We start from the raw sequence: 25,911 nt of genomic DNA, 5'->3' as shown, positions 1-25,911 counted from the left end.
TTGGTTTGACATGATTTGTTCTTTACAAATCCATGCTGGCTGTTCCTTATCACCTTGCCACTTTCCAAGTGTTTACAGATGATTTCCTTAATTACTTGCTCCATTATCTTCCCTGAAAAGAAGTTAAACTAACTGGTCTGTAGTTTCCTGGGTTGTTCTTATTTCCCTTTTTATAGATGGGCACTATATTTGCCCTTTTCCAGTCCTCTGTAATTTCTCCTGTCTCCCATGATTTTCCAAAGATGATAGCTAGAGGCTCAGATACCTCCTCTATCAGCTCCTTGAGTATTCTAAGATGCATTTAATCAATTCTGTGCCCATGAAAGCTCATGATACCACCTGTATGTTTTGTTAGTCTATAAAGTGCTACCAGACCATTTGTTGTTTTTTAAGTTTATAGGAGGACCATCGGCTAGGATGCTAAGGATAGTACTGCCAGTCAGGATGTCGGGCGGGGGGGGGGGGGCAGTACTGGTAGTGCCATAGCCTGTGTGCCCCATATGATGTACATGCTCTGTCTGGGGATGAGTTTGTGAAGAGAATACACTCCTGGTATCCCCCTGACTAAATTGCGATAATGTAGGTGAACGTGGCGAGAGTTGAGAGCTTCTCCTTGATAAGGGGGAGCAGGAACGGTGCCGTGCCGAGGACTTGGCCAGGGATCTGTTTTTTGGTGCTCTGTCAGTCATTGGTGGAACATGTGTTTTGTGAATTAGGGAATGGTGGCGGGATGCTGGTGTATGCCATGGTGCAGAGTCCACTGGTGTCAGCGGTAGAGGCATTGGTGCTGTTGGAACCCCGGGAGACCTGGGGTTAGTCTGAACTGGGAGAGGGCAGTTGGAGCTTGCCCAGTCATTTCTCAGTGGTGGAGGTGAAAGCCTCATCGGGGGCTCAATGGCAACGGGGATAGCACTGGTGCGGTGCCGGCAGTGCCAGTGGTGCCTTTGTTCATTCAGGGCCCTTAGCAGGTGCTGTTTTAGACGGCTGGGGAGCCAGTTTTACAGCCTGTTTAGAGCACGTTTTTGAGCCTGTTAGTGAGGAGGCTTGAGATTTTTCAATGCCCAGGTGCATTATTCATCTCCCTTACTCATTCGTGATAGAAGGAAGCAGACTGGCGAGGGCTTTGTTTTTTAATGCGCTTTCTACGGTGCAGAGCTTGAGAGGTTCCCCTGAGCGGCCGTTGTGCCTGAGCCTTTATTGCCCCCGTTATACAGATGGGGGTCCAGAGCTTTCTCTATGGACACCATGTGTATTCTGAGTTCTCTATCCTTGCAAATTCTCGCTGTCAGACTGTGACAATGAATGCATTTTTGTGAAACATGCATCTCTCCCAAACAGTGAATGCATTCCCTGTGCCTATCAGAGGCTGGCATGGAATCCCAGCATTTCTCACATCTTTTGAATCCGGGAGAGGCCAGAATTTTGTCTGGTGGTGGACAATGCCACTTGCAGCTGTGTGTGCCACCTTTCCTCCTCTTTACATATTTTTTTGGTGGTTTATAGTTTGCTGAGGCTTGCCACTGAGCAGCGGTAAACTGTTGTTCTGACTAACCATATACAAGCTGAAGTAAAGAACTGGGGTTTTTTTTGTAACTATTCACTGTAACAGAAGGAGGAGGAACAGGAACAGAAAAGTCTATGCTATCTAAAACATTTGTTTTCTTCAGAAGTGAGATGAGGAGGAGATAGGTTGGAACTCCGTCTGTAGCTGAGGGCGGCGAAGAAGGAACTGGGGGGAATTGGGCTGTGCATGCTAACTTCAAATGCGGGAACACCGAGCACCTCTCACGCATGCACAACCCAACTGGATACTACTGTAAAAATCTCCGATCCATGGCACAGGACAAGTCCGACACCAACACTGGAGCACCCACAGGGACATGTCTCATAGAAGAACTATTAGTAACTACTCTGAGAACAGTTATCCAGACAATTATGCACCCACCTTATAGAAGCCCCATTTAGGTTGTATTTCCCTAGTTTATTGATAAGATGGTCATATGAGACCATATCAAATGCTTTACTAAAGTGTATACCATGTCCACTGTTTCTCCCCTATCCACAAGACTTGTTATCTTATCAAAAGAAAGCTATCAGATTGGTTAGACATGATTTATTCTTTACAAATCCATGCTGGCTGTTACCTTATCACCTTCCAGATGTTTGCTGATGAATTTCTTAATTACTTGTTCTATTATCTTCCCTTGTTCAGAAGTTAAAGTGACTGGTCTGTAGTTTTCTGGGTAGTTCTTATTTCCTTTTTATAGATGGACACTATATTTGCCCTTTTCCAGTCCTCTGGAATCTCTCCTGACTCCATGACTTTTCAAAGATGATAGCTAAAGGCTCAGATACCTCCTCTATCAGCTCCTTGAGTATTCTAGAGTTCACTTCAGAACTGCCCTGGTGACTTGACATCTAACTTTTCTAAAAAAGTTTTAACTTGTTCTTTTTCTATTTTAACTTCTAAACCTACCCCATTTCCATTAGCATTCACTATGTAAGGCATCCCGTCACCATCAATCTTCTCAGTGAAGAACGAAATAAGTTTCTGGTTATTGTTTTTCTCTTTTCACTGAGCAATGGGCCTAATCTTAGTCTTCCTCTTGCTTCTAATGTATTTGTAGAATGTTTTCTTGTCACCCTTTATGTCTCTAGCTAGATTGAGCTCGTTTTGTGCCTTTGCCTTTCTAATCTTGCCCCTGCATACTTGAATTGTTTGCTTATATTCATCCCTTGGAATTTGATCTAGTTTCCACTTTTTATACAACTCCTTTTTTATTTTTAAATCATGTAAAATCTCCTGGTTAAGCCAAAGTCATCTCTTGCCATACTTCCTATCTTTCCTACACAGTAGAATAGTTTGCTCTTGGATCCTTAACAATATCCCTTTGAAAAACTGCCAACTGTCTTCAGTTGTTTTTCCTCTTAGTCTTCCTTACCATGGGATGTTGCCAACCAGCTCTTTGAGTTTACTAAAATCTGCCTTCCTGAAATCCACTGTCTCTATTTTGCTATTTTCCCTTCTACCATTCCTTAGAATCATGAACTCTATGATTTCATAATCACTATCACCCAAAGTGCCTTCCACTTTCAAATTTTCAACCAGTTCCTCCCTATTTGTTAAAATAAAAAATAGAGCAGCTTCCTCCCTGTAGTTTTCTCAACCTTCTGAAATAAAAAACTGTCTCCAATGCAGTCCAAGAACCTGGATAATCTGCACCCTGCTGTGTTAGTTTCCAACATATGTTTGGATAATTGAAGTCCCCCATCATCACCAAATCCTGATCATTGGATGATTTTGTTGTTTAAAAAAAAAAAAAAAAAAAAGCCTTATCCAGCTCTTCTGGCTGGGTAGGTGGTCTGTAGCACACTGCTAGCATGACACCACCCTTGTTTTTTTACCCCTTTTAACCTAATCCAGGTACTCTCATCAAGTGTCTCCCCTAAGTCTATCTCAACCTCAGTGCAATTGTATATACATTTTAATACACAAGGCAAAACCTCCCCCTCTTTTTCCCTGCCAAGCCTTCCTGAACAAGCTGTACCCTTCTATACCAATATTCCAGTCACGTGTATTAGCCCACCAAGTCTCTGTGATACCAACTATATTATAGTTGTGTTTATTTAGTAGAACATCAAGTTCTTCCTGCTTATATCCCATACGTCTTGCATTTTTATACAGACATCTAAGATACTGATTTGATGTTGCCTCCTAATTCTGCCTTGTCCCTCCTTTATGTCTGCTATTATTGCCCATGCTCCCACACATTTCTGACCCATTTCCCAGGTCTCTATGTATACTTTGGCTAAGCCCTGCTTATCTTCCTCCAGCTTTTCCTACCGGCTGTGAAGATGTCTCAGAGTTTGCAAGTGATCTGACAAGTCTTTCCAGTCCTCGTGTGTGCCCAAAAGGGGTGAGCAACTCTGATTCTAGCTTCCCTGATTCTGAATAGGTTTCTCTTACTTGCTCTAGTATCATCCCCTACCATATCAATGCCAGAAAACTTTGCCAGTCTGAGTCTCTGCCCTAGATCACAAACCATGAAAAACTCCTCACCATTCAGCCATGCTGGCCTTGTACCTCTAAGTCCACACAGCTGGTAGGTAGGCTTGGATCCCTCCTTGTGCATAAGCCATGTAGAATGGTAAGTGTCCATCTATAGTAGCAAGTGGAAGTCCATTTCCCCTAATAAGAGTTTGCCTGTAGCCTGAGTCCACCAAGGCTTTCAGTACTTGTTTCCTCACAGATGTTGGTGTTCGCCCCCTTTTTAAGGGGCTTCTCAAACTACAAATATGCCTATACCAGCACTCTAGGCAGTCACAATCAATCAAGGGACAGTGTTTAATGGCACATTCCAGTCACTCAAAGCTGAAACACAAAATGAGTCTTCCCTGGCAACCTTCCAGATGTTTCCCCTGAGCTGAAGGAAAATTGGGCTGCCTGCATGTCAATGGCCCATCTGAGCTCCAAAAATTCAGTCTGTCCAGAATTCTTCTTGGTGGGAATTCCTCAGCTTCCAGAGACCGGGGTCTTATCTTTTCCTGCCTTATTGAGGTTATGTTCCTACTATGGCCCGGAACTCAGCTTGCTTGGTACTATCTGTCCCCAAATACACCTCTTTCCTTTCTTTCCATTATAGCACTGGCAGAAACTGGCCAAAACAGCCAAACCCAACTAACAGAACCTGCAGAAACTGTTCTGTGACAATTTGATCAATAATTCCCTCTACAGAGCATGTCTTTGTGTACAGCCTGCATGGGGGGATTGGTTCTATTTTACAGTGGTGTTGATAGGCTTCCGGTGTCCGCTCCAACTGATCTAATAGGACTTTGCTGATGAGGGCATGTGATTTTGCCAGCTCATCAGATGGGGCATTATATTCTGCTTGGGCCTCTCGGGAGAGAAGCAGGTGATACTAGGGCCACCCAGGATGATTCTGCCCATCTGTTGCTCTACACACCTTTTCAAAAATACATAAAGTGCCTCCAGGTTATTGTCTGACCCCAGCTTTACCAACCCCTAGACTGCGCTACTGAGCTCTCCTTCTCCGGGAGTTAACTCCCTGAGGTCATTTTTCCCAGGCACTGCAGGAGATGCTCCTTCTGCTTTGCTGTCCTTGCAGCAACTGCAGGAGGTGGCCTAGGTCTGATCAACATGCAGGCTACATCCTCTATTTTGTAGCTTTTCCATTGTTTCTCCTTTTTCAGCAGGGTTCTCACTGGATCTCAGACAAGCCCCCACATGTAATAAAGCTGTCTTCACAGCATTCCCTCCCTTGTGGGCAATGTGTCATTGAAGCAGCTGTGCCTCAATTTCCCTCTACTGTTCTTTGGCCTACTATAGGAGTGACCTAAATATATGAAGTAAACCTTCAGCGTGGCCGTTGTTCATCTTCCTCCTCTTCCCTGGTTCGGTCAATCCCCTAATCCAGGTGCTGGCATGCTCCTCCCATTATGCAGGGTTCCAAGCAGGCTCCAAGTCATCAGGGCCGGAGAAATCTTCTCCCCCTCACAGCCTTCCTTTCAGGCTGCTTCCCAATAAAAGAAACAAAATACAGGACTATGTAGCACTTTAATGACTAACAAGATGGTTTATTAGATGATGAGCTTTCGTGGGCCAGACCCACTTCCTCAGATCAAATAGTGGAAGAAAATAGTCACAACCATATATACCAAAGGATACAATTTTAAAAAATTGAACACATATGAAAAGGACAAATCACATTTCAGAACAGAAGGGGGATGGGGGGGGGGGAAGTGTGGAAAAGGTAAATGTCTGTGAGCTAATGGCATTAGAGGTGATAATTGGGGAAGCTATCTTTGTAATGGGTAATATAGTTGGCGCCTTTGACACAATCTCAGCCGCGCTGAACACCATGCCATCCAGAGTCTCAAAAGCAACCTGGACATTATAATCAAACCAGCTGACAAAGGTGGTGCTGTGGTCATTATGAATAAGACCGACTATAACCAGGAGGCAACCAGACAACTCACCAACACCACATTTTACAAACCTCTCTCCTCTGATCCCACCTCGGAATACCAAAAGAAACTACACTGTCTCCTTAAAAGCCTCCCTACAGCTATTCGGGAACAAATCGACACAGAAACACCTTCTGACCCCCGACCAGGATTGTTCTATCTGCTTCCTAAGATCCATAAACCTGGACACCCCGGACGTCCCATCATCTCTGGTATTGGCACGCTCACTACTGGTCTATCCAGCTATGTAGACTCTCTCCTCAAACCTTACACAACCAACACCCCCAGCTATCTCCGAGACACTACTGACTTCCTAAGGAAACTACAAAACATCGATAACCTCCCCAATAACACCATCCTTGCCACCATGGATGTACAAGCACTATACACCAACATCCCACATGAAGACGGATTACAAGCAATTAGAAACACTATCCCAGAGGACACCACTGCCAACCTGATAGCAGACCTATGTAACTTTGTTCTCACCCACAATTATGTCCAGTTTGAGAACAACTTATACCTCCAGATCAGCGGCACAGCCATGGGTACACGCATGGCCCCACAGTATGCTAATATCTTTATGGCTGACCTAGAACATAGTTTCCTCAACTCCCGTCCCCTTTTATCCCTTCTCTACTTACGCTACATCGATGACATCTTTATGATCTGGACGCATGGCCAAGAAACACTGGAGACATTCCACAGAGATTTCAACAACCCTCACCCCACCATCAATCTCAGCCTGGACCATTCTACACGAGAGATCCATTTCCTGGACACCACAGTACAAATCAGCAATGGAAAATTAGACACCACTCTCTACAGAAAACCCACTGACTCATACAGTTACCTACATGCTTCCAGTTCCCATCCAGCACACACTATACGATCCATCATCTATAGCCAAGCCCTTCGATACAACCGCATCTGCTCTAATCCCACTGACAGAGACCAGAAACTTCAGGATCTCTACCAAGCATTTATAAATCTCAACTATCCACCCGGAGAAATAAAAAAGCAAATTGAAAGAGCCAGACAAATACCTAGAAACCATCTACTTCAAGACAAACCGAAGAAAACCAACAATAGAACACCACTTGTCATCACCTACAGCCCCCAACTTAAACCTGTCCAACACATTATCAATAAACTACAGCCTATACTGGAACAGGATACTAAACTCCAAGAGGCTCTGGGAGACAGACCCATAGTCTCCTATAGACAACCACCTAACCTCAAGATGATTCTTACCAACCACCACAGGACATACCACACTAATACCAACCCTGGCACCTTCCCTTGCAACAAACCCCGTTGCCAGCTTTGTCCACATATTCACTCTGCTGATACCATTATTGGACCAAACCAAGTGAGTTATAAAATCAAGAACACATATTCCTGCGCATCCAGAAATATAATTTATGTTGTCATGTGCCGACAGTGTCCGTCTGCTTTGTACATTGGACAAACGTCTCAGATGCTTCGCCAAAGAATCAATGCACACAAAACAGATATCAGACAGGACCACAAAGAAAAACCAGTTTCTTGCCATTTCAACCAGAAAGCACACTTTCTCAATGACTTAACTACCTGCATCCTACTTCAAAATCATTTTAAATCTGCACTCGAAAGGGAATCCTCTGAACTGTCATTCATGCTAAAATTCGACACTCTATGTGTCGGTCTCAACAAAGGCACCAACTATCTTACCCATTACAAAGATAGCTTCCCCAATTATCACCTCTAATGCCATTAGCTCACAGACATTTACCTTTTCCACACTTCCCCCCCCATCCTCCTTCTGTTCTGAAATGTGATTTGTCCTTTTCATATGTGTTCAATTTTTTTTTAAATTGTATCCTTTGGTATAAATGGTTGTAACCATTTTCTTCCACTATTTCATCTGAGGAAGTGGGTCTGGCCCACGAAAGCTCATCATCTAATAAACCATCTTGTTAGTCTTGAAAGTGCTACATAGTCCTGTATTTTGTTTCAGCTACACCAGACTAACACGGCTACATTTCTATCACTATTCCCAATAAAAGAGTAATTCCCATCTTCTCTTCCCTGGGTCTCTTCCCAACAACTGGGCTCACCTAGCTTTCTACCGAGATAAACCCTCTTCACCTTCCTGCTGCATTTTATTTATAGTTAATCCAGGCTGATTAACTGGCCTCTCAGGGACATAGTAACCCTTTTTACTACTTGTATGTGGTAAACAACCTATCTCGGGTTTTTGTGCTTCTATTAAGCTGGCATTGTGGCACCCTGCTTAGAGAAGATACATTTCAATGACACTCAGAAGGTGGTAGGAGCACTGATGAAGTTATGCTAATTACTGGAAGACCACTTGCAAATTTTGCAAATTGTGTGTGCAATGAAAGAGCAAAGAGATTGATGTAGGGAGTCTGTTAATGTGTTTGTACAGTGCCTAGCACCCTTGGGCCCTAGCCGCTAAATGCTACTGTAATACACAAAGAAACAGATAATTACGTAAAATAAAACTTGTTCATTTAGCTAGTGCAGTTTTAGTTTAATAATTCATTACTGTATAATACTTCCAAGAAGACCAAGAAACTTCAAATGGAATGTATTGCGCAAATGTAATGAAATCATAGTTATATGCGATCTCACTCCTGCTCTCTGTGAAAGCTTTTCTGAGAAATGAGGAGAGTACCACTAGCTAGAAATTTCACAAACTACATGAACATGGATTAGCAAAAATCAATTTAACAATCTTTGGCGTGGTTCTGCTGTCCACTTCAATCTCAAGACAGTTTTCACAAGTGAGCAAAACCATCTTTATCATTCATTACAAATTAAGAGCCAAGTCATGCAACCCTTAGATGAGAAGTATATTAATTTCTTATCATTGGGGCTACTTGTGGGTGAAATTCACAATATGGACAAAACCTGCACTAGGGACATATGTCATGTCAGTCTCAGAAGTGGTGAATAGAACTGGTGAATTTCACTTTGAATGAATAACTTGAATAAGGATTGCAGAATTGGCTACCAAATAAAAACAAAGCTGTAAATGAAAGAATTGATGTAGTGTAACATGACCATCAACAGCAACAATGTAAAAATGTTTTTAAAATAGCTTGGTTATTATTAAATAAAAAATCTTTGGTTAATCACTTAAAAAATTCTCTTGCTTCAGGTAGTCTTACAAGGGATTGGCAATTGTTTTAAGTGTATATTAAAAATATTAGTTCATCCAAAATCTTTTATATGGAAGGGCCATTAATCCTACACTTATTTTAATGTCCAGGGAAGCAACCACAAATGTGGTTCAAATAGAAATACTGCATTTCTTTAAAAGTGACTGATGGACAAATTTTAAGAACGAATGGATTTCACTGTAGACAACATGTACGGTGAAAGGGGCCAACTTCTATTCATTAACAATAACAAGCTGATCATCCAAGTAATCTACTATGTATTTGAGAGAGTTTGTGCATCTGTCTGTGTGTCCACCTGTCAGAGTCCATTTGTTCAAGAACTCTTCCTAAATGGCAAGCTCTAGGACCGCCAAATTTGGTATACAGCTTCTTCTTCTCATAACTTAAAGCATGAGTTTGGTTATGCCATTGCAGATTTGAACCTAGAACTTTTGGAGCTTTGTATCGAAGCCTCTAAGCTTTAGTTATAAAGCCAGCTGGCTCTCAGCCAAAGCTGTAGAGGTCTCTTGTTCTTATCTGTTGCTGTGGTCTAAGTATCACTGCATGGAACACTGAACCACACTACGTGTGCGGGTTACATACTTCCCCTAGCTGAGGAAGCATGTCCTGAGCTTCAGAGACCCACTTGAACTCCTGGACGAGCCCCCACTTGTAACTGCCACCAGGTGGATTTGAACCTAGGACCTGTCAGCTTAGTGTTGAGCTCTCTGGTTCTTATCTCTCATGCTAAGTGGTCTAAGTGCCACTCCAGAGGACAGTTCCACACAAAAAAACATAGTGTAGACATAGCCCTAGTGTGGTTCAGAGGCAATGCAAATGAAGGGCTCATTGGCATTTTCTCATGCTTCATTTGCATAATCTCTTCCAATCCATTTTACAGAGGGGGTTTTGGTAAAGGAAAAAAAAAAAAAGCCGTGTAGACGGGTCCGTTTTGCACAAAAAAAAAAAACCACCTTTGCGCAAGATTGTGTATACCTCCTTTTTTGAGGCATAAGGGATCTTCGCAAAAGGGTTCTTTTTGCACAAAATGGACCCATCTACATGGGTTTTTTGGTGCAAAAACCTCTTCCACAAAACAGACTGGAAGAGATTATGCAAATGAAGCATGAGAAAATGCTAATAAGCGCTTCATTTGCATTGCCTCTTCTGCAAAAATACGTAGTGTAGACATAGCCTCGGTATGTGGGCTACACTAGGACAATGGGATGTGCTTTGAATGTGATTATTTCTCATCAGCTGAAAAGGGAGGAGTGTGATAGTAGGGACAGTTATACTCACAAACAAGGGCACAGTTATACCCCTGAATGACCACAAGCAGACGGCAAGCACCCCAACACCAGGGAGCAGCTGCGGCCAGCAGGATGCCCTGGCATCTGCTGTGGGAGGCAAATGCTGGCCTGCCAATGCAGCCTCCACACTTCACTGTGTCCCACCCTGGGGCAGCCCCCAGGGAGTAGCAGCCTGCCGGGCAGCATAGCACCCCCCCACCTACCTGGGGCTGGCCCTAGGGAGCAGCCAGTGGGCAGGCCCTGCGGTCCTTTCCCTGGCTGCCCAGGCCCCAGGGAGAAGTCAGCAGGCACCCCCACCATTTCCCCTGAGTACTGCACCCAGTCTCCTGTGCCACCCCACACCTTCCAGCCCCCTGTTCTGACTCCTGCACCCTCCACAACCGCAGCCTCCTGCCTTGAAGGACCCAAGCAATGACAGGTAAGTCTTCTAGTAGGCAATATTTTAAAATACATTGCAGCAGAACCATTTTGAGTATTTTAAGAATGGCAGGAAAATAGTAGCATGGTAAAAACTAGTAAATGTATTTTTCACAATTGTAATAAAACCAGGCAACTTTAAAGAAAAGAAAAAGCAAAGCACCAATAAAGAAAACATTCTTTAAAATTAAAATTGTAAAATCATTGCAGAATGAGATATATTTTACAGGGTAGATTTTGTGAAGTTGAATTCATTTAACAGTGATTTATTTTTAATTTCCTCATTTCAAATGAAGAAAGAAAACATATCTGATAGAGTTAATCACAAAATGATTTTTCTAAAAGGTTTTGATTAATGGAAATGTTTACATTTAAATTTTGAGGTTTTCACTGAAAAAACAAAAAAATTTAAATAAAAGCATGTTTTTTATTTTGGATTTGCAAATTTTCACCTAAAATATCAATAAAAATTGATAATTTTCATGAAAATATTCATGGAATCAAAAAAACAATTTCCATTAAAAATGTTTTGATAGAAAATATCTGATGAACTCCAATATTTCACATAAGACAAGAGTCAAACTAGGCCAACTCATGGCTGACTCAGCAAACAGATACTGATGATGATAAAAGCTCTTTGGTGCTCTAGAATGTAAGCCGTGTGTGTGTGTGTGTATGTGTGTGTGTGTGTAAAAAGCCTGTTTGACTGCAAAGATAGCCTTCAAAATATGTGTTCTATAGATATGTGGCTCTGCAGATGGCTTGAAACAATAACTAAAGAACTGGGAGATCGACACCCTGAAAGACATAAGTAAGCTGGACCTAACCCGCACTCTAGACAGCATCAGATCAACAGAATTCTTCTGTCAACTTCGCTACCACTTCTTGGGGAGGTGGATTACTCAGAACAATGGGAGGAGTTCTCCTGTCAGAGTAGTTAGTGTCTGCATTGTACTGCTACAGTAGTGAAGATGCAGTTCTGTAGCTGTACCACTGCAGCAGTTTAAGTGTAGATACACCTTGAGAGGCAAAAACTGTTCCCAGTCATTTAAGTGTGGCATTAAATCAAGCCAAATTATGACAATTTAAATGACAATATTGTTAACCAATGAAACACTGTCGATTGACACAAACACAAAAGAGGAACAATTGTATTATGAAGATCTGCACAGCACATGGCTGGCATTTCATTTTGGTACTGAATGCATGACATTTGGTCAATGGGCAGAGACTTGAAGGCTACAACCGCTACTCCCCCATCCAATTTGAGCTATAAATCAAGGACAAACATGGTTACCCCGCACTTCTTTATTGAATGGCTGTGCAATTACTAATGATGTATTTATTTCACATAACTTGACATGTTATTAAACCTCAAGGGACACAGTTATATACCCATCTTTGCCTTGCCTTCTTTCATTTATCACATTAAATTTGCATATTCTACACATCAGATCACTGTGCCTTTTTTTTTGCCTATTCCCCCTTTTCTGAAGATAAGAACTAATTAGGGATGCAGCAAGTTCAGTTCCATGCAAGGAAAATAAACTCATGAATCAAGTCAGCTTGAAAGCAATCTGTTCTGTATGTATCCCCACAGTCCACAAGAGAAAAATCTGTAGAGATTCCAGTTTGTTTTAAAATCAGTTTTAGAGCTCACAAACCATGCTACCCTGAAAGCACCTGGGATGGAAATCATATTTTTCTTTTGCTGAGGTAGGGACAGAATGCTTCCCCACACAACCCTACCTTACCTTAAAAATTGTGAAGTGCTCTGATACTATTGTAAGGGGGGGAGGCATAAGGGTGGTAGAGAGAGATGGAAACATAGATTTTTTTCCTCTATCCCTCTCCTATATATATATATATATACACACACACATACACACACACACACACACACCTCAAATGACAAAGTGAAGTAATGTTATGCTCCACACAGATTCTCATCACCTACTTCTAATCCAAAAAGATGGTATCAGACACAAAGGCAAAAATGAATGGAAAGGTTAAACCAGAGAAAAATGGGAGGTCCTCTAAGTTCTAAGAGGTTAGAGAGGATAATAAAAAACCTGACTTTTTAGTATCTTAAAAAGTAAGAAAGGGTTAGGACTTTGTACAGAAAACCGAATGCATACCAACTGTGAGATCAGGGAGTCTAGCAGATGTGCAATTTACAAAACTGGAACAATTAAGTTTTTTTTAGCATAAAGATAAGTGATTCTATACATTTATACACAGGACTCCTCACCGCTCTATACATCTGCGCATCTAACATCATCTTACTGGAATAATATGATCAAATATCTTTTTCAAGTTGTTCTGTGTTCACAAGCTAAAGTGAAATTGAGGTAAGTCAAATACTTCACTGTATCATGGAATTATATATGTGGTACATACACATCATAATAAAAGGTTATGACTCCAAAATTATTCACAACATGGAATTCCTGGTCGGATAATTTGGTACATACTAGAAATGTTCTCTATCCTTGTTTTCAAATCATGCTCCAAGAGGAGCCGAGTATTGTTGTTACATCCACGAGGCAGGTAGTGAAACCTCAAATGAAACCAGGTAGGCATAACCACTGTTCCTTCATTCAGGATAAATGTAAGAAATAATAAAACACTATTATGGAATCAGACAGATGAAAAAATAGGAGCCACTGCCAAAAAACCTCAAGCAAATGGTTAGGTTTGAATAGAAACTGAACTACAGATCCTAGGGTTTTCCTTAGAGGCTAATACAGAAAACTCAGGGTACGGTTAGACTATGGGGTCCAGGGATTTTGCGTATCTTTTTCCGATAGATCCTTGCAGTCTAGCCCTCAGGGGCCACGGAATTAATTCTTGGAGTCACACATAGGAGAAAAAAAAAGCAGAAATACACAGAAGGAGCAAACATACCCCAATCAGGGTACTTCTACATAGCAGGACAAAAGTCTAATTAAAGATACGCAACATCAGCTACTTCTATTGCCTAGCTGAAGTTGAAATAGCTTAATTCGACTTTTGGCACTATCTACACAGCAGGAAGTTGAAGGAAGAACACTTTTCCTTCAATTTCCCTTACTCCTCATGAAATGAGAGTTACAGGAGTTGGAGTAAGAAGTCCTTCAGCTCGTTATTATTTCAAAATAAAGGCTTGTCCTGTAGGTGCGCATTTTGTTATATAACAAAATAACGTAAGGTATTCCGAAATAATGCTGCTGTGTAGACATGCCCTCACAGTCAGAGAAGCCCTGATAGAGTGAATCTTAGGAAGAAAGTGAAGAAAAAACGTTTGGGTAAAATGGAATAATGAGGATGCTTGCAGAAATCAAAATTGGTCCAAAAGAATTAAAACAAGAGCTAAAACAAAAGCTTATTGTTTCACTAATGAGATTAAAGCAGCATCTGAAAATTTCCCAGAAAGGTTTGGGGGATGATTTACAGATGGAGCTATAAAGCTCCTGGCTGGGAATGGCAAGATGGATTGATGAAGTGACAAGCAGCCTGAATGCTATTAATCAGAAAATGTTCCTTGGAGGAGACCAAGCATGTTTGGTCGACTTGTTACTTGCTAATAAAGATAAGAGGCAGCCAGGGTTTAGGCAGCTGAAAAATCATCTTAAGGAAGAAATGAAAGGGTCAGAGAGCACAATGGAAGTCAGCTGCCTGGATGTGGAATTGAGCCAATCAGAAGACTTGGCAAGACTGGACATTTGCAACAATTTTAAAATCCTGTTTGTAACCCATAGTGAGCCAGAGTGGGGAGATTAAGTGTCCCAACTCAAACGATGGAAAATTCCACTATTGCTGAGGAAAGAATTTCTAGGAAGTTTATTGGCTCAGTTCAGCATCATGGCTCAAATGAATGGCTGGGAGTTTCTAGCAGCCAGTATAGATCGGGGGGGGGGGGGGGGGGGGGGGGGGGGGGAGAAGAGGCAGAAAAAGAAATGGTGGAGTTACAATATTATAGTATTAGAAGCTGGGGCACAAGCATGGTAATCAGCACAGTGAGAGATAGCAAAATTATATGGACAAATGCAGCCACAATGGAAAGTAAAATCACTTCAGAATACTCCAGTAAAGGCTTTCTGGTTGCAGCTAGAGAGCTTGGAATTTAAAGATGATTATATTGTATAGGTACAGGAAAAGGGGAAAATCAGCAGGTGAAGGATACATGGATGGGCTTGATGCACCAAATAACCTCAAAACTTTTTTTTGTCAGTGTATGTCATGGTTTTAAAACTATTGGACAGTTTGGGGTTGACAAAATTTTAAATTAAGGCAACATTTCTGATGGAAGACAGGCAGGATATAGAAAACTGGTACAGAAAGTGTGATGCTAAAGCAGGGAGAGCCCTAGGCAGCAGTATCTCATGGGGTACCAATGGAACATATCGCTGCTGATGACTTTGGACCCACCTCAGACAGAATTTGAAGATCATTATTTCACAGAAGGGCCTGAAGCTTATGCAGTAAGGGACAAAAAGGCTGTGCCAATAGCAGAGGTCCTGGTTTATGAATATTTGGGGTCCCAGGTGAGTTACCCAGAAATCAATGGAGAAACTTTTAATCCAAAGTTTTTCCACAGTTTTGAGAGATTTAAGACACACAGAAGGACACAGAGAAGGAGCAAAGAATTCCCAGTCCTACCCAGAAAAGCCCTAGTAGGTTGACTCTGAGGAACAAAACAATGAGCTTTTGGATAAAGTGCTGGTTGAAAGAGGTTGAGTTACTTGTGCCCCTTACAGTGCTCCTGTCCACCGCCAGACCTCTTTCTTCCTGGGCAATGTGGTCCAGGAACATCCATGATCCAGCCAGAACAGGGAGTCCCATTTAAGTGAGGATTAGTTTGAGTCAGAAAGGGACAACAATAAATCTATCAGGGCGAGGAAGCAAATTTAGCCACCAGCATATCCAGGTGTGATCATGTCCAAATTTTTGCTGACATTTCCTATAAAGTTTGTTTTTTAAATGCCATATTTAAATGTAAGAAGAGGCATATGTATTCACCATAGCATATATACTCGTACTTGCATGTATGAATACTTGAAATATGCACACAAACATTTTTTCTAAAAAATGAGGCTTTTCATATATTTGCCTGAAAGAATCAGGAAAAGTTAGCTCTATAGACAAAATTACTTCTGGGTACCTTTTAAACTGGACAGCAATAGAGACAGCTTCTTATTACAACAAGGAGCTGCGTCCCTCTTGGAAGTGACTACGTAATAAAGCCTTTGTCCGCATGCTGCTATCCTGGCCATATCACTCCCCACAGCATTGCCACACACAACTATCTGACTCAAGGGAATAAAACAAGGGACACACGGAGTGTTCTTATGTATCCTCCAACACAATGACACAGGGAAGAGTACCTCACTGGCACAGATTCAGGGAATAACTTAGAAGTCACATCTCCCTGGGTGGCCTAACTAAGGAGTATAAGCATAAGAGGCTCAAATAATTGAGTCTAAGGATAACAGCATCCAAAAAACCTGGCAATTAATGGGTGTTCCCATCACTGATAAGTGATAGAATGTCTCAACTCAGCAACTCCAGGGTTTCTGGAGTTGGGTTTTTTTTCCAATTAAATAATCTCTGCCTGAGATTCAGTCCCATCCCTCTCAACCAACTTTCTTTTGTAACCAAAATCAGTTTTGAAAAATTTTGACCTCGATCTTCATTTGTCCACAAATACAGAAATAGAAATGCAAAAGAAAATGTTAACATACTTTGTAAAATAAATACATTGAATATAAAATATTTTGTAATGAAGATGAACTCCATGTTTATGGGTGGACCTGGATAGAAAAATGATGTGATGACTTTCAGTTGAATACAGGCTCCTACGACGCTTCTGAAAATGTTATCTATAGTCCCTCTAACTTAGCTAAGAATTTCCTACATTTGTAAGGTAAAACAGTAGAGCAGTGAATAAAAACATTTTCTGCTCCTGATAATAAGCACCAATAGTTGTAATGCTGTTTAAGCAGAAACAGTTTGATGTTTAGTGTGTTTCTGGCATAGACTTGTTCTTACAAATAAAGGTCTAATTTTCTCTTTGTCACTTATACACATGTGTGATTAACAATTTACCTAGCCAAGTGTCTGCTCAAGTCATGATTTTCCATGTGTTCTCCCAATCAAGCTCATGCAAAGTAAGTCCATTTTCCCATCTAGTTAACTACAAGCTTAGGCCCTGATTTTGCAAAGACTTACGTACTTTGTTTTACACACAGTGGCACGATTCAGGATATTTTCCTTGTCCAGAAGATCACTTAAGGGTGTGGTCAAGTATTTTTCTGAACTGGACCTATTAGGAGTAGATTTAAGTGGTTCTACTCAAGAGATCTTAAGTTAAAAGTGCATACAAGTCTATGCAGGAAAAGGGCCTTAATCTGAATTAGGTTCTCAGGCAAGTCAAGTCTCAGAAACCAGTTTCAAGTAGACATCTAAATATGGAGTTAGGAGCATACATTAGGCATTCATGGTTGAATATTTTGGCCTATACAGATAATGTATTTTCTTTAACATAATTTGTATATTTACATCACTTGGTTAATTACATGTAATATCTTTAAAAGGCATGTAGCCATCTCAGGATAGCTTCTCAACTGAATTACAAAGGCTGCCTAAAATATAATTGGTTTATACCTCTTAAATTTCTAAAAGTGCAGGAAGGTTTTCAATTTAAGACATAAAACCAGCTTCATGCCTGAACTTTCAAAAAGACAGTTATAATTGAGAAAGATTTACCTGCCAGAAGTCAGCAACAGTAGCAGGAAGAGGGCCCTGAGTAGCAATATATGCAGGGTTCCTAGGATCATGGTCCATCTGGAGTGATAAGAGAGAGAATGGACTAGTATTACTAAAAGTAATGATGGTGAGCAAAACATTTTATTTCTGTTCATGAGGTCAGGAGAGCTTCCTTTCCACAAAAGAGTGAGGTTACCAGATCAATATTAGTGTTCGATGTACTAAATATGCAATATAAGATCATATAAAAGAATTTGCTGTCAAAAGCATTTACTTGAGATCCATAGCCTTGGTTTCACAGCAACCCAGAAGTAATCTTAAAACATTTTTCTTCAGAGAGTTAGGAAAGCTGGACACAGCTAAATAACTGCTCCATATTCATTGTGCTACTCAAGAGCTCATATAACAAGCAAAAATGGAGAACAAATTCAGTTTCTGGCTTTCTCTGGCTAATTGATTTGTCTAAATGCATGCTCAGTAGATGAATTTCTGCTTTTTGACTTAATTATAACATTTAATTCAAAGACTGACTGAGCAAGGGGGGAAAAACCTAAGAAACAGAGCCATCAGAGTAAATAGGATTAGCGAGTTACAATGAATGTTTTCAAACTGATGGTTGGTTTTCTTGGTCCTAAATCACAGTCTCCATTCTCCTGGTAAAGATAAGATTGTCTGAGATATTGTTCAAAATACTTATTCTAAACCTTAAGAGACCAAGACAAAACTTTGAATGTACAGAAAAAAAGGGCCAAATTCTGCTCTGATTCTCCCACTGAAATCAGTGAGAATAATTTTTAGCCAGTGCCAAGTTACTGAGAACAGAATTAGACTCAAAGATTTCACTTTATAGTTTTCTGTACTAAAAGTGAAGTTAAGATCTTAATAGAAATGAATGTAAGTTATAGTTTCGTTAACAGATAGCTACTGAATTTATTCATAGCCTATCAACATTTTCAGTGATAGTGGATGTCAGCATAAAAGAAAGTATCTCATAATTATGTGCAATAGAAAAGAGGGAAGGAGCATAAAAGAACAGATGTAAGGTATTCTAATGGAACAACATGATGAATGTTGCAAAAAAGTAAAAGAAACCATTTATGCTTTTAATTTTCTGATTCAGAATTAAAACTGGACCTAATATTAAAATTCACTATTACAACACAATGCAAGTAAAATTATATTGCTAAATCCATTTTGAATAAAAGCCTACTTTTAAAATACAACACACTGTTAGGAGAAAACTTGATAAAAATAAAGTGTTTCTAATTCCTTGTTTATATTATATTCTTTCTTGAGCAACTAATTCATTGAGATGTTTACTTTTTCAGCAAAGTTATGCAGACCAACTCTCCCCATCTCAATAGAAATATAATTATCCAAAAAAGTGGGAATCATATATAGTTTTATCATAAAATTATATTGCACACATATTTGTATATAATGTAATCATGTATATTATTTTCAAAAAATAAAGTTCTAAATTAAGCATCTAAAAAGGGCCAAATTCAGCAAAACATGTGAGTAAGTCCCATTGACTTTATTTACTTTGCTGAACTGGGCCCAAATCGTTTTGTTTTCAAAAGTAATCTGCCCAAAAGGTCCCATTGACTGCAATGGAAATTGCAGTGCACTTAGCACTTTTGAAAGCAGGCCACTTATTTAGATATCTAACTATGTATTTAGGAGCCTGACTTTAGGCTTCTCTCTCTAAATCTCAGCAAAAGTATATAAGTTGTATTATTAAAGCTCACAATTTGGTTGATCTTTTTTGAACTAATTATAAGCATGCATGCGTGTATACACTAGAAAACAACGACAGTGATGATGTAAGTAGCACGGTCTTGGAAGAAATACTTCTAAACATTCATCTATCTGATAAATCAGGAATAGGCTACTCTTGGCATTTCAGCATTAATCGGCTGTTGTCACAAAGGTGCTGTTTGGAACGTGGCAAACATCATAATGAGCACAGAGTGGTGAAATGTATCGTCAATTTAACAATAACTAAATTATAATTACAAGTACTACATTCTGTGCACACTTTGTTATACAGAAAATAATTATAAGCAGGAACACTTTGTATGCGCAGAGCAAATAGAAGATGGCAAAAAGCCCTATCATGCTATTAAATGATCTTTAATTGAACAAAATAGAGCAAAGACTAAACTAATTAAGCATAATGCCTGTTTTTGTTAACATTTTTATATTTACAGCTTCAAAGGCTACTTATTTTAGGAAGGTCCCTCACTTTTATCATATTTGATATGATGTGATCTGGGACAACTGATGAATCAGTTTTTTAATTAATGTACTTTTAAAAGTCTATCAAGTGTACTCTTTTCCTATAATTAATAATAATAGGAAATTATAAATAAAATCATTAATATTTTAATCAACTGACCAATGAGCAAAATAGATCATTTTATATTCCCCCTTAATCACTATCCTACCTCCAGGATCCCCTATCCTATTTCTTCCCCAAAATTAGACACAGACACAGATACAGACAAAAGCCATCCAGAGCAGAGAACATCAGGTTCCAAACTATCAGTTTATGAAAACAAAAATCAACATGTCTGCTTTGCTCAAGTTTTGTCCTGAAACAACCCTTAGAAATCATGTTACATATGTAATTGTTCAATGAGAACAAGATTTCTCTCTGCTCACCCTACAAGCCCCAGATTCATATGGTTTACATAAGCAGTAAATGGATCAGCCACTTTTAGAAAGAAAGTAGTATAATTATAAATGTTCTACTATAATGGAATTTTCATTTTCCACCGCAGCATAGGAATGGCAGAAAAGATTGTATGATAATGTACCAGTCTATTTTTCCATTATTTCATTTGTGGGAAGAAAAAAGAAAGGCTTGAGGGCCACTACAAACCAAAGCATAATTAACTGCATTGATTTTGATCACTATCACTGATAAAAGTTAAAACGAAAGAAAAACTGCAAAAAGAACCTCCGAGGAATTATCTATCCTATGCAGACTTATTATCAGAAAAGGAGTTCAGAAGGAGATCAAATCAAATAACTCATAAACCTAAGATGAGTTAATACCATGTCTTGTCTCTTTTTAGTGTGTTTTAAAATGAAATTTGATATACGATATCTTAAATAGAACAGCACAAAGGATATGATGTCATGATTAGTAGTGCCAACTTTAACTACAATATTTTCAAGCTATGATACTACATAATTATGTTTCCATCTTTACATTGGTACAAAATTATAACGACTGCTTTACTTTTTCTATTTGTTTTTCTTACTATAATACTATCCAACTTGTCCATGATAAGACTTTACACAAATCTCATTGATTTCTACTCACAGTAAAATTCTTTGTTTCCTTAGGTGTTTTAGACATAAGTTCGGCTGTTACATATTTCACTGATAGTGCTAATGAAATACAGCAACATCAGTATATTTCAGTTGTAATCAGCCAACTCGGATGTATTTGGATTTAAGAAGTTGTTTGTGGTACCTGCTAACTATTGTCCAAAAAAAGCAAAGTAAAATAAAGGCATAAATGTATACCTGCAAGATTAGCCATTTTGAAATCTTATGCAATTTACAAATATGTTACATTTATATATACACACACATACTTAAGCCCTCCCTAGAATCATTGCTATGCACAGACAGACGGAGATGGATATACTGGGTCAGATGTTGCATCACTTAAGCCATTTTTACATGTATTTAAGTCCACTGAATCCAATAGAGTTACTCTTAATTTGTACTGGTGTAAGATTAGAAATAGCATATTCCAGCTTGTATGCAAGATTGATACATCTATCATTTTTACAGTTTTTATCATTATAGTAGTAAGGAAAGTAGGTTAAACACTGACCAGTATCTTTAAAGTATGTACAAAACAAGGCTTTTTAGAATGCAATGTTCAGATCTGATTTTTTGCAAAATTAAGAATTTACTTCCACATATTTTTCATTAAGTACAGGGACTATAAATATTCTTGTGTTAATATTGAAATGTCTTCCTTAACAGTAAAGACTAACAGCACAGATAGTACTATTTAGTCATCACTTCCATCTCTACATTAAAATAAAAAAAAAAGATGGGTTAGTAATTGGTCCCTATCTTTATACTTGAATTAACATTTAAAACAATTTTAAAATCCTTCTTTTGAAAACCATTATGGAATGAAAGTAGAAGATCTGGTTGCGAATGTGATTATGAATTACAGTGTCTATTCTCCATGATAAAATTTGTATGCTGTGTTTGAACAAACTGTCATGTTAATGACATTCCTCAGTCTGGTGTCTTCAATAATAAGCAAGCTGAGTTTTTAATGTAGTTGATGGGGTTTTTTTCTCCTCACAGAAACCCTATGAGGAAAAACAGAATTCCCATTTACTTTCATGACCTCTGATTTAAAAGCAAAGATTGCACATTATTTACTACTGGATGATTTCCCTGAAATTTAATGAGGACTAAGTACAAATATGACAGATGTAATTATCACAGTTTTATTCTGCACAGTCAGGGTCTCCTTGTGCTGTAATTGCAAGCTTTTCATTCAGCTGCCAGTAGCAGAGTTATTATCTTAGTACTTTACGTTATTTCAGGGGATAGGGAAACCGACGCCCATCTCACTTTTATTCCATGGAATTTCATAAGAATCCCATCTGCTCCGTTTGCACTAGAATAAAATTAAAGGGATAAGGAAAGAACACTGATCAAATCACTCTGCTGACTTTCCTCATATATGTTCAACCACGCTAAGGCTGTGAGTCTAACCCCCGTTTTCCTAACATACTGGGAGGAATGGACATCTTGAAGGGGTAGCTTTTTAAAAAGAAGAGAACATGTGGGGCAGGTGGCCAGCTCATTGTCTAGTGTGGAGAATTTTTTTTTCAGCCTGTATTGCTGCACTCATTTAGACTTAAATCAAGGTTGAGTGAGCCCCAGCTGGAGATTCGACCACTGACCCAAAAGCTGGGTACACACAGCTACAAGTACACCACCAGAAGCCTCCTTTTCTGAGTCCTGAATATAATTGCTTGATTTTACACTGCACCCCCATGAGATGGTTTACACACGTAAGGGGGAAATCCTCCTCTCATTCAGTTCAGACTGTTCTGATCCTGTGTTTTTAATGCTCACTTTACAGTACACTACAATATTCACTTCCCGTCCAAGCACTCCAAAGCACAAATGCATCAAAAACATCATTGTATAATGTAATAATTACTGATGTTATTTAAACTGAAAGGCAGAATTCTAAATAAGTATGTGGTATGACTATTGCAAGGAAAAGTAAAGGAGGAATCACTGGTATTTCAAATCTACTGTACATCCAAAGAAAGAACAAACCAAATTTGTAGCTAATAAAACTAACAGAAAAGATCTCAGGCAAAAGCAACAGCCACAGGCATTATAGACATTAGGCTCTGCCTTCAATGGTTGTTTCAACTGGGTAAGGACTACAGTTCAAGTGATCCTAGGGTGCGTATACACGGCACTCTTAGCTCAAAATAAGTTACACAATATGAGCTATGCAAATTGCATAACTTATTTTGAGTGTATTTCAGAATAGGTTATTTCGTAATTTGGCACTGTCTACACAGCGCCAAATTTCAAAATAAACTGCTATTGTGAAATGTCCCTTAATCCTGGAGGAACGAGGTTTACAGGGACGTCAGAATAGCGCACTTGTTATTTCGAAAGACATTTCAAAATAACGGGCGCACTGTCAAACATGGAATAGCTATTTCAGTATCCTGAAATAGCGCTGCAGTGTAGCTGTACCCCAAGGGACTAGTTCTAAATGGGCAGGGGAGAGGAAGGATTGGGAAGACTCTTGATTTCCTACGAACTAGAATAGCTCTGTCTTTCCAGTTTTTATTTCCATTATCTGATAGATTTCTTAATCTGATATCAATTTAACTAAAACAAAACATTCTTGGCTCCACTTAGAGAGCTTCTGACTACTAGTTTTCCACCGTGGGCAGGTCACTGCTCCTCAGCAACCTCCCACTGTGTCACCTTGGGGAATTACATTTGGTTTGCAAGCGGTTAAAATGGTTTGCAAGTGGTTAAAATGGATCCCAATGAACTCTTAGGAAACAGCTCTAATCTTGCAACAGTGTTCCTCCTTCATGTAACATAGATGGTGCATGTCAGCTCTTTACAGCTTTCCAATAAACCTGAACCAGAGTGTTTTCTTCTGTCTAATCACCTACAAGTTTCTCTTTGCAGTTTTCCCTGAGAGCTTGATCCTACAAGATCCTTCAGCTCTTGTCAGAGCTATCCACTACAGGTGACAAATGATTAAAAAAATCAATCACGATTGACCACGGAGTTAAACAATAATAGAATACCGTTTATTTAAATATTTTGGATATTTTCTACATTTTCAAATACTTCAGAATAATAGAATCATAGAATACTAGAACTGGAAAGGACCTCAATAGATAATTGAATCCAGTCCCCTGCTCTCACAGCAGGACCAAGCAAGGTCTACTCTAGATCATCCCTGATAAATGTCTATCTAATCTGCTCTTGACTATCTCCAGTGATGGAGACTCCGCAGCCTCCCTAGGCAATTTATTCTAGTGTTTAACCATCCTGACAGTTAGGAAGCTTTCCTACTCTCCAACCTAAACATCCCTTGCTGCAGTTTAAGCCCATTGCTTCTTGTCCTATCAGCAGAGGCCAAAGAGATCATTTTTTTCTCCCTTCTCCTATCTTTTGATATTTGAAAACTGTTATCATGCCCCCTTGCAGTCTTCTATTTTCTAAATTAAACATGCCCAATTCCTTCAGTCTTGCACTGGACACAATACTCCAACTGAGGCCTAATCAGCACAGAGTAGTGCGGAAGGATGACTTATGTCTTGCTCACAACACTCCTGCTAATGCATTCCAGAATCATGTTTGCTTTTTTTGCAACAGTGTCACACTGTTGACTCATATAGATCCCTTTCTGCAATACTCCTTCCTAGACAGTCACTTCCCATTCTGTATGTGTGAAATGGATTGTTCCTTCCTAAGCGGTGTATTTTGCATTTGTCCTTATTAAACTTCATCCTATTTACCTCAGACCATTTCTCTAGTTTGTTCAGATCATTTTGAATTATGAGCCTATCTTCCAAAGCACTTGCAACCCTGCCCAGCTTGGTATCATCTGCAAACTTAATAAGCATATTTTCTATGCCAATACCTAAAATGTTGATTAAGATATTGAACAGAACCAGTCCCAAAACAGACCCTTGCAGAACTTCACTTGTTGTGCCCTTCTAGCATGACTCTGAACCATTAATAACTAATCTCTGAGAATAGTTATCCAGCCAGCTATGCACCCACCTTACAGTAGCCCCCTCTACATTGTATTTCCCTACTTTATTGATAAAAAGGTCATGTGACACCATATCAAATGCTTTACTAAAGTCTAGGTATACCACGTCCATCACTTCTCCCTTATCCACAAGACTTGTTATCTTATCAAAGAAAGCTATCAGCTTGGTTTGTCATGACTTTTTCTTCAGAAATCCATGCTAGCTGTTACCTGTGTATCACCATATTATCTTCCAGATGTTTGCAGATGAATTCCTTAATTACTTGCTCCATTATCTTCCCTAGCACAAAAGTTAAACTGACTGGTCTGTAGTTTCCTGGGTTTCTTATTTCCCTTTTTATAGATTGGCACTATACATTGATTTAAATTATAACACAGAATACAAGGCATTCAGTTCTTATTTTATATGTATTTTTATTACAAATATTTCAATATAAAAAACAACATAAATAGCATTTTTCAATTCCCCAATTAAAAGTACTGCAGTGCTCTTTATCATGAAAATTGGACTTACAAATGTATAATTATAATATAAAAATGAACTGCATTCAAAAATAAAACTATGTAAAATGCTAGGGCCGGGTGGCTGAACTACAACGTTTAGGCTGATTCTGCCCAGAATCTTTAATTCAGCCCTTGAGTTCCTGTTGGGCAGCAGAATTAGGGGCTTATCCCACTCTGCCCGCCCATTGCTCCTCACTCCCTGATTCACAATTCCACCATCTTCCAGCACGTTTAACCAGTTACTTTCACATTCCGAGTGCTGACCAGGGAATAGTCCAGACCCAGAAACATTTAGGGCAGCTTAAAGGCTATGTCTAGGCTACGTTCTATTTTCGAAAGAGGATTTGCATCTGATTTCACTTTCAAAAGTGGATCTTACGAAAGTGAAAGTAGCCCGGACACATTTTTTTTCCGGAAAACCCCCTTTTTTGAAAAAAAACCCGCTCTTCCTTAAAAA

At 39.4% G+C, this 25,911-nt stretch overlaps 1 protein-coding gene across 1 annotated transcript in view; it reads right to left on the bottom strand.

The window, feature by feature from the left end:
* The window catches only part of PTPRN2 (protein tyrosine phosphatase receptor type N2), a 938,219-nt gene that overhangs the window by 41,210 nt on the left and 871,098 nt on the right, over positions 1–25,911 (bottom strand). Inside the window, exon 17 of the mRNA XM_075922745.1 lies at positions 17,627–17,704. Coding sequence (XP_075778860.1) covers positions 17,627–17,704 — 78 coding nt within the window. The remainder of the gene's footprint in view (positions 1–17,626; positions 17,705–25,911) is intronic.

Source organism: Pelodiscus sinensis, chromosome 2, assembly GCF_049634645.1.
Source record: "Pelodiscus sinensis isolate JC-2024 chromosome 2, ASM4963464v1, whole genome shotgun sequence".
NCBI lineage: Eukaryota > Metazoa > Chordata > Testudines > Trionychidae > Pelodiscus > Pelodiscus sinensis.
Note: the sequence above shows the minus strand (reverse complement) of the source record. Positions and strands in the feature narration are given on the sequence as shown.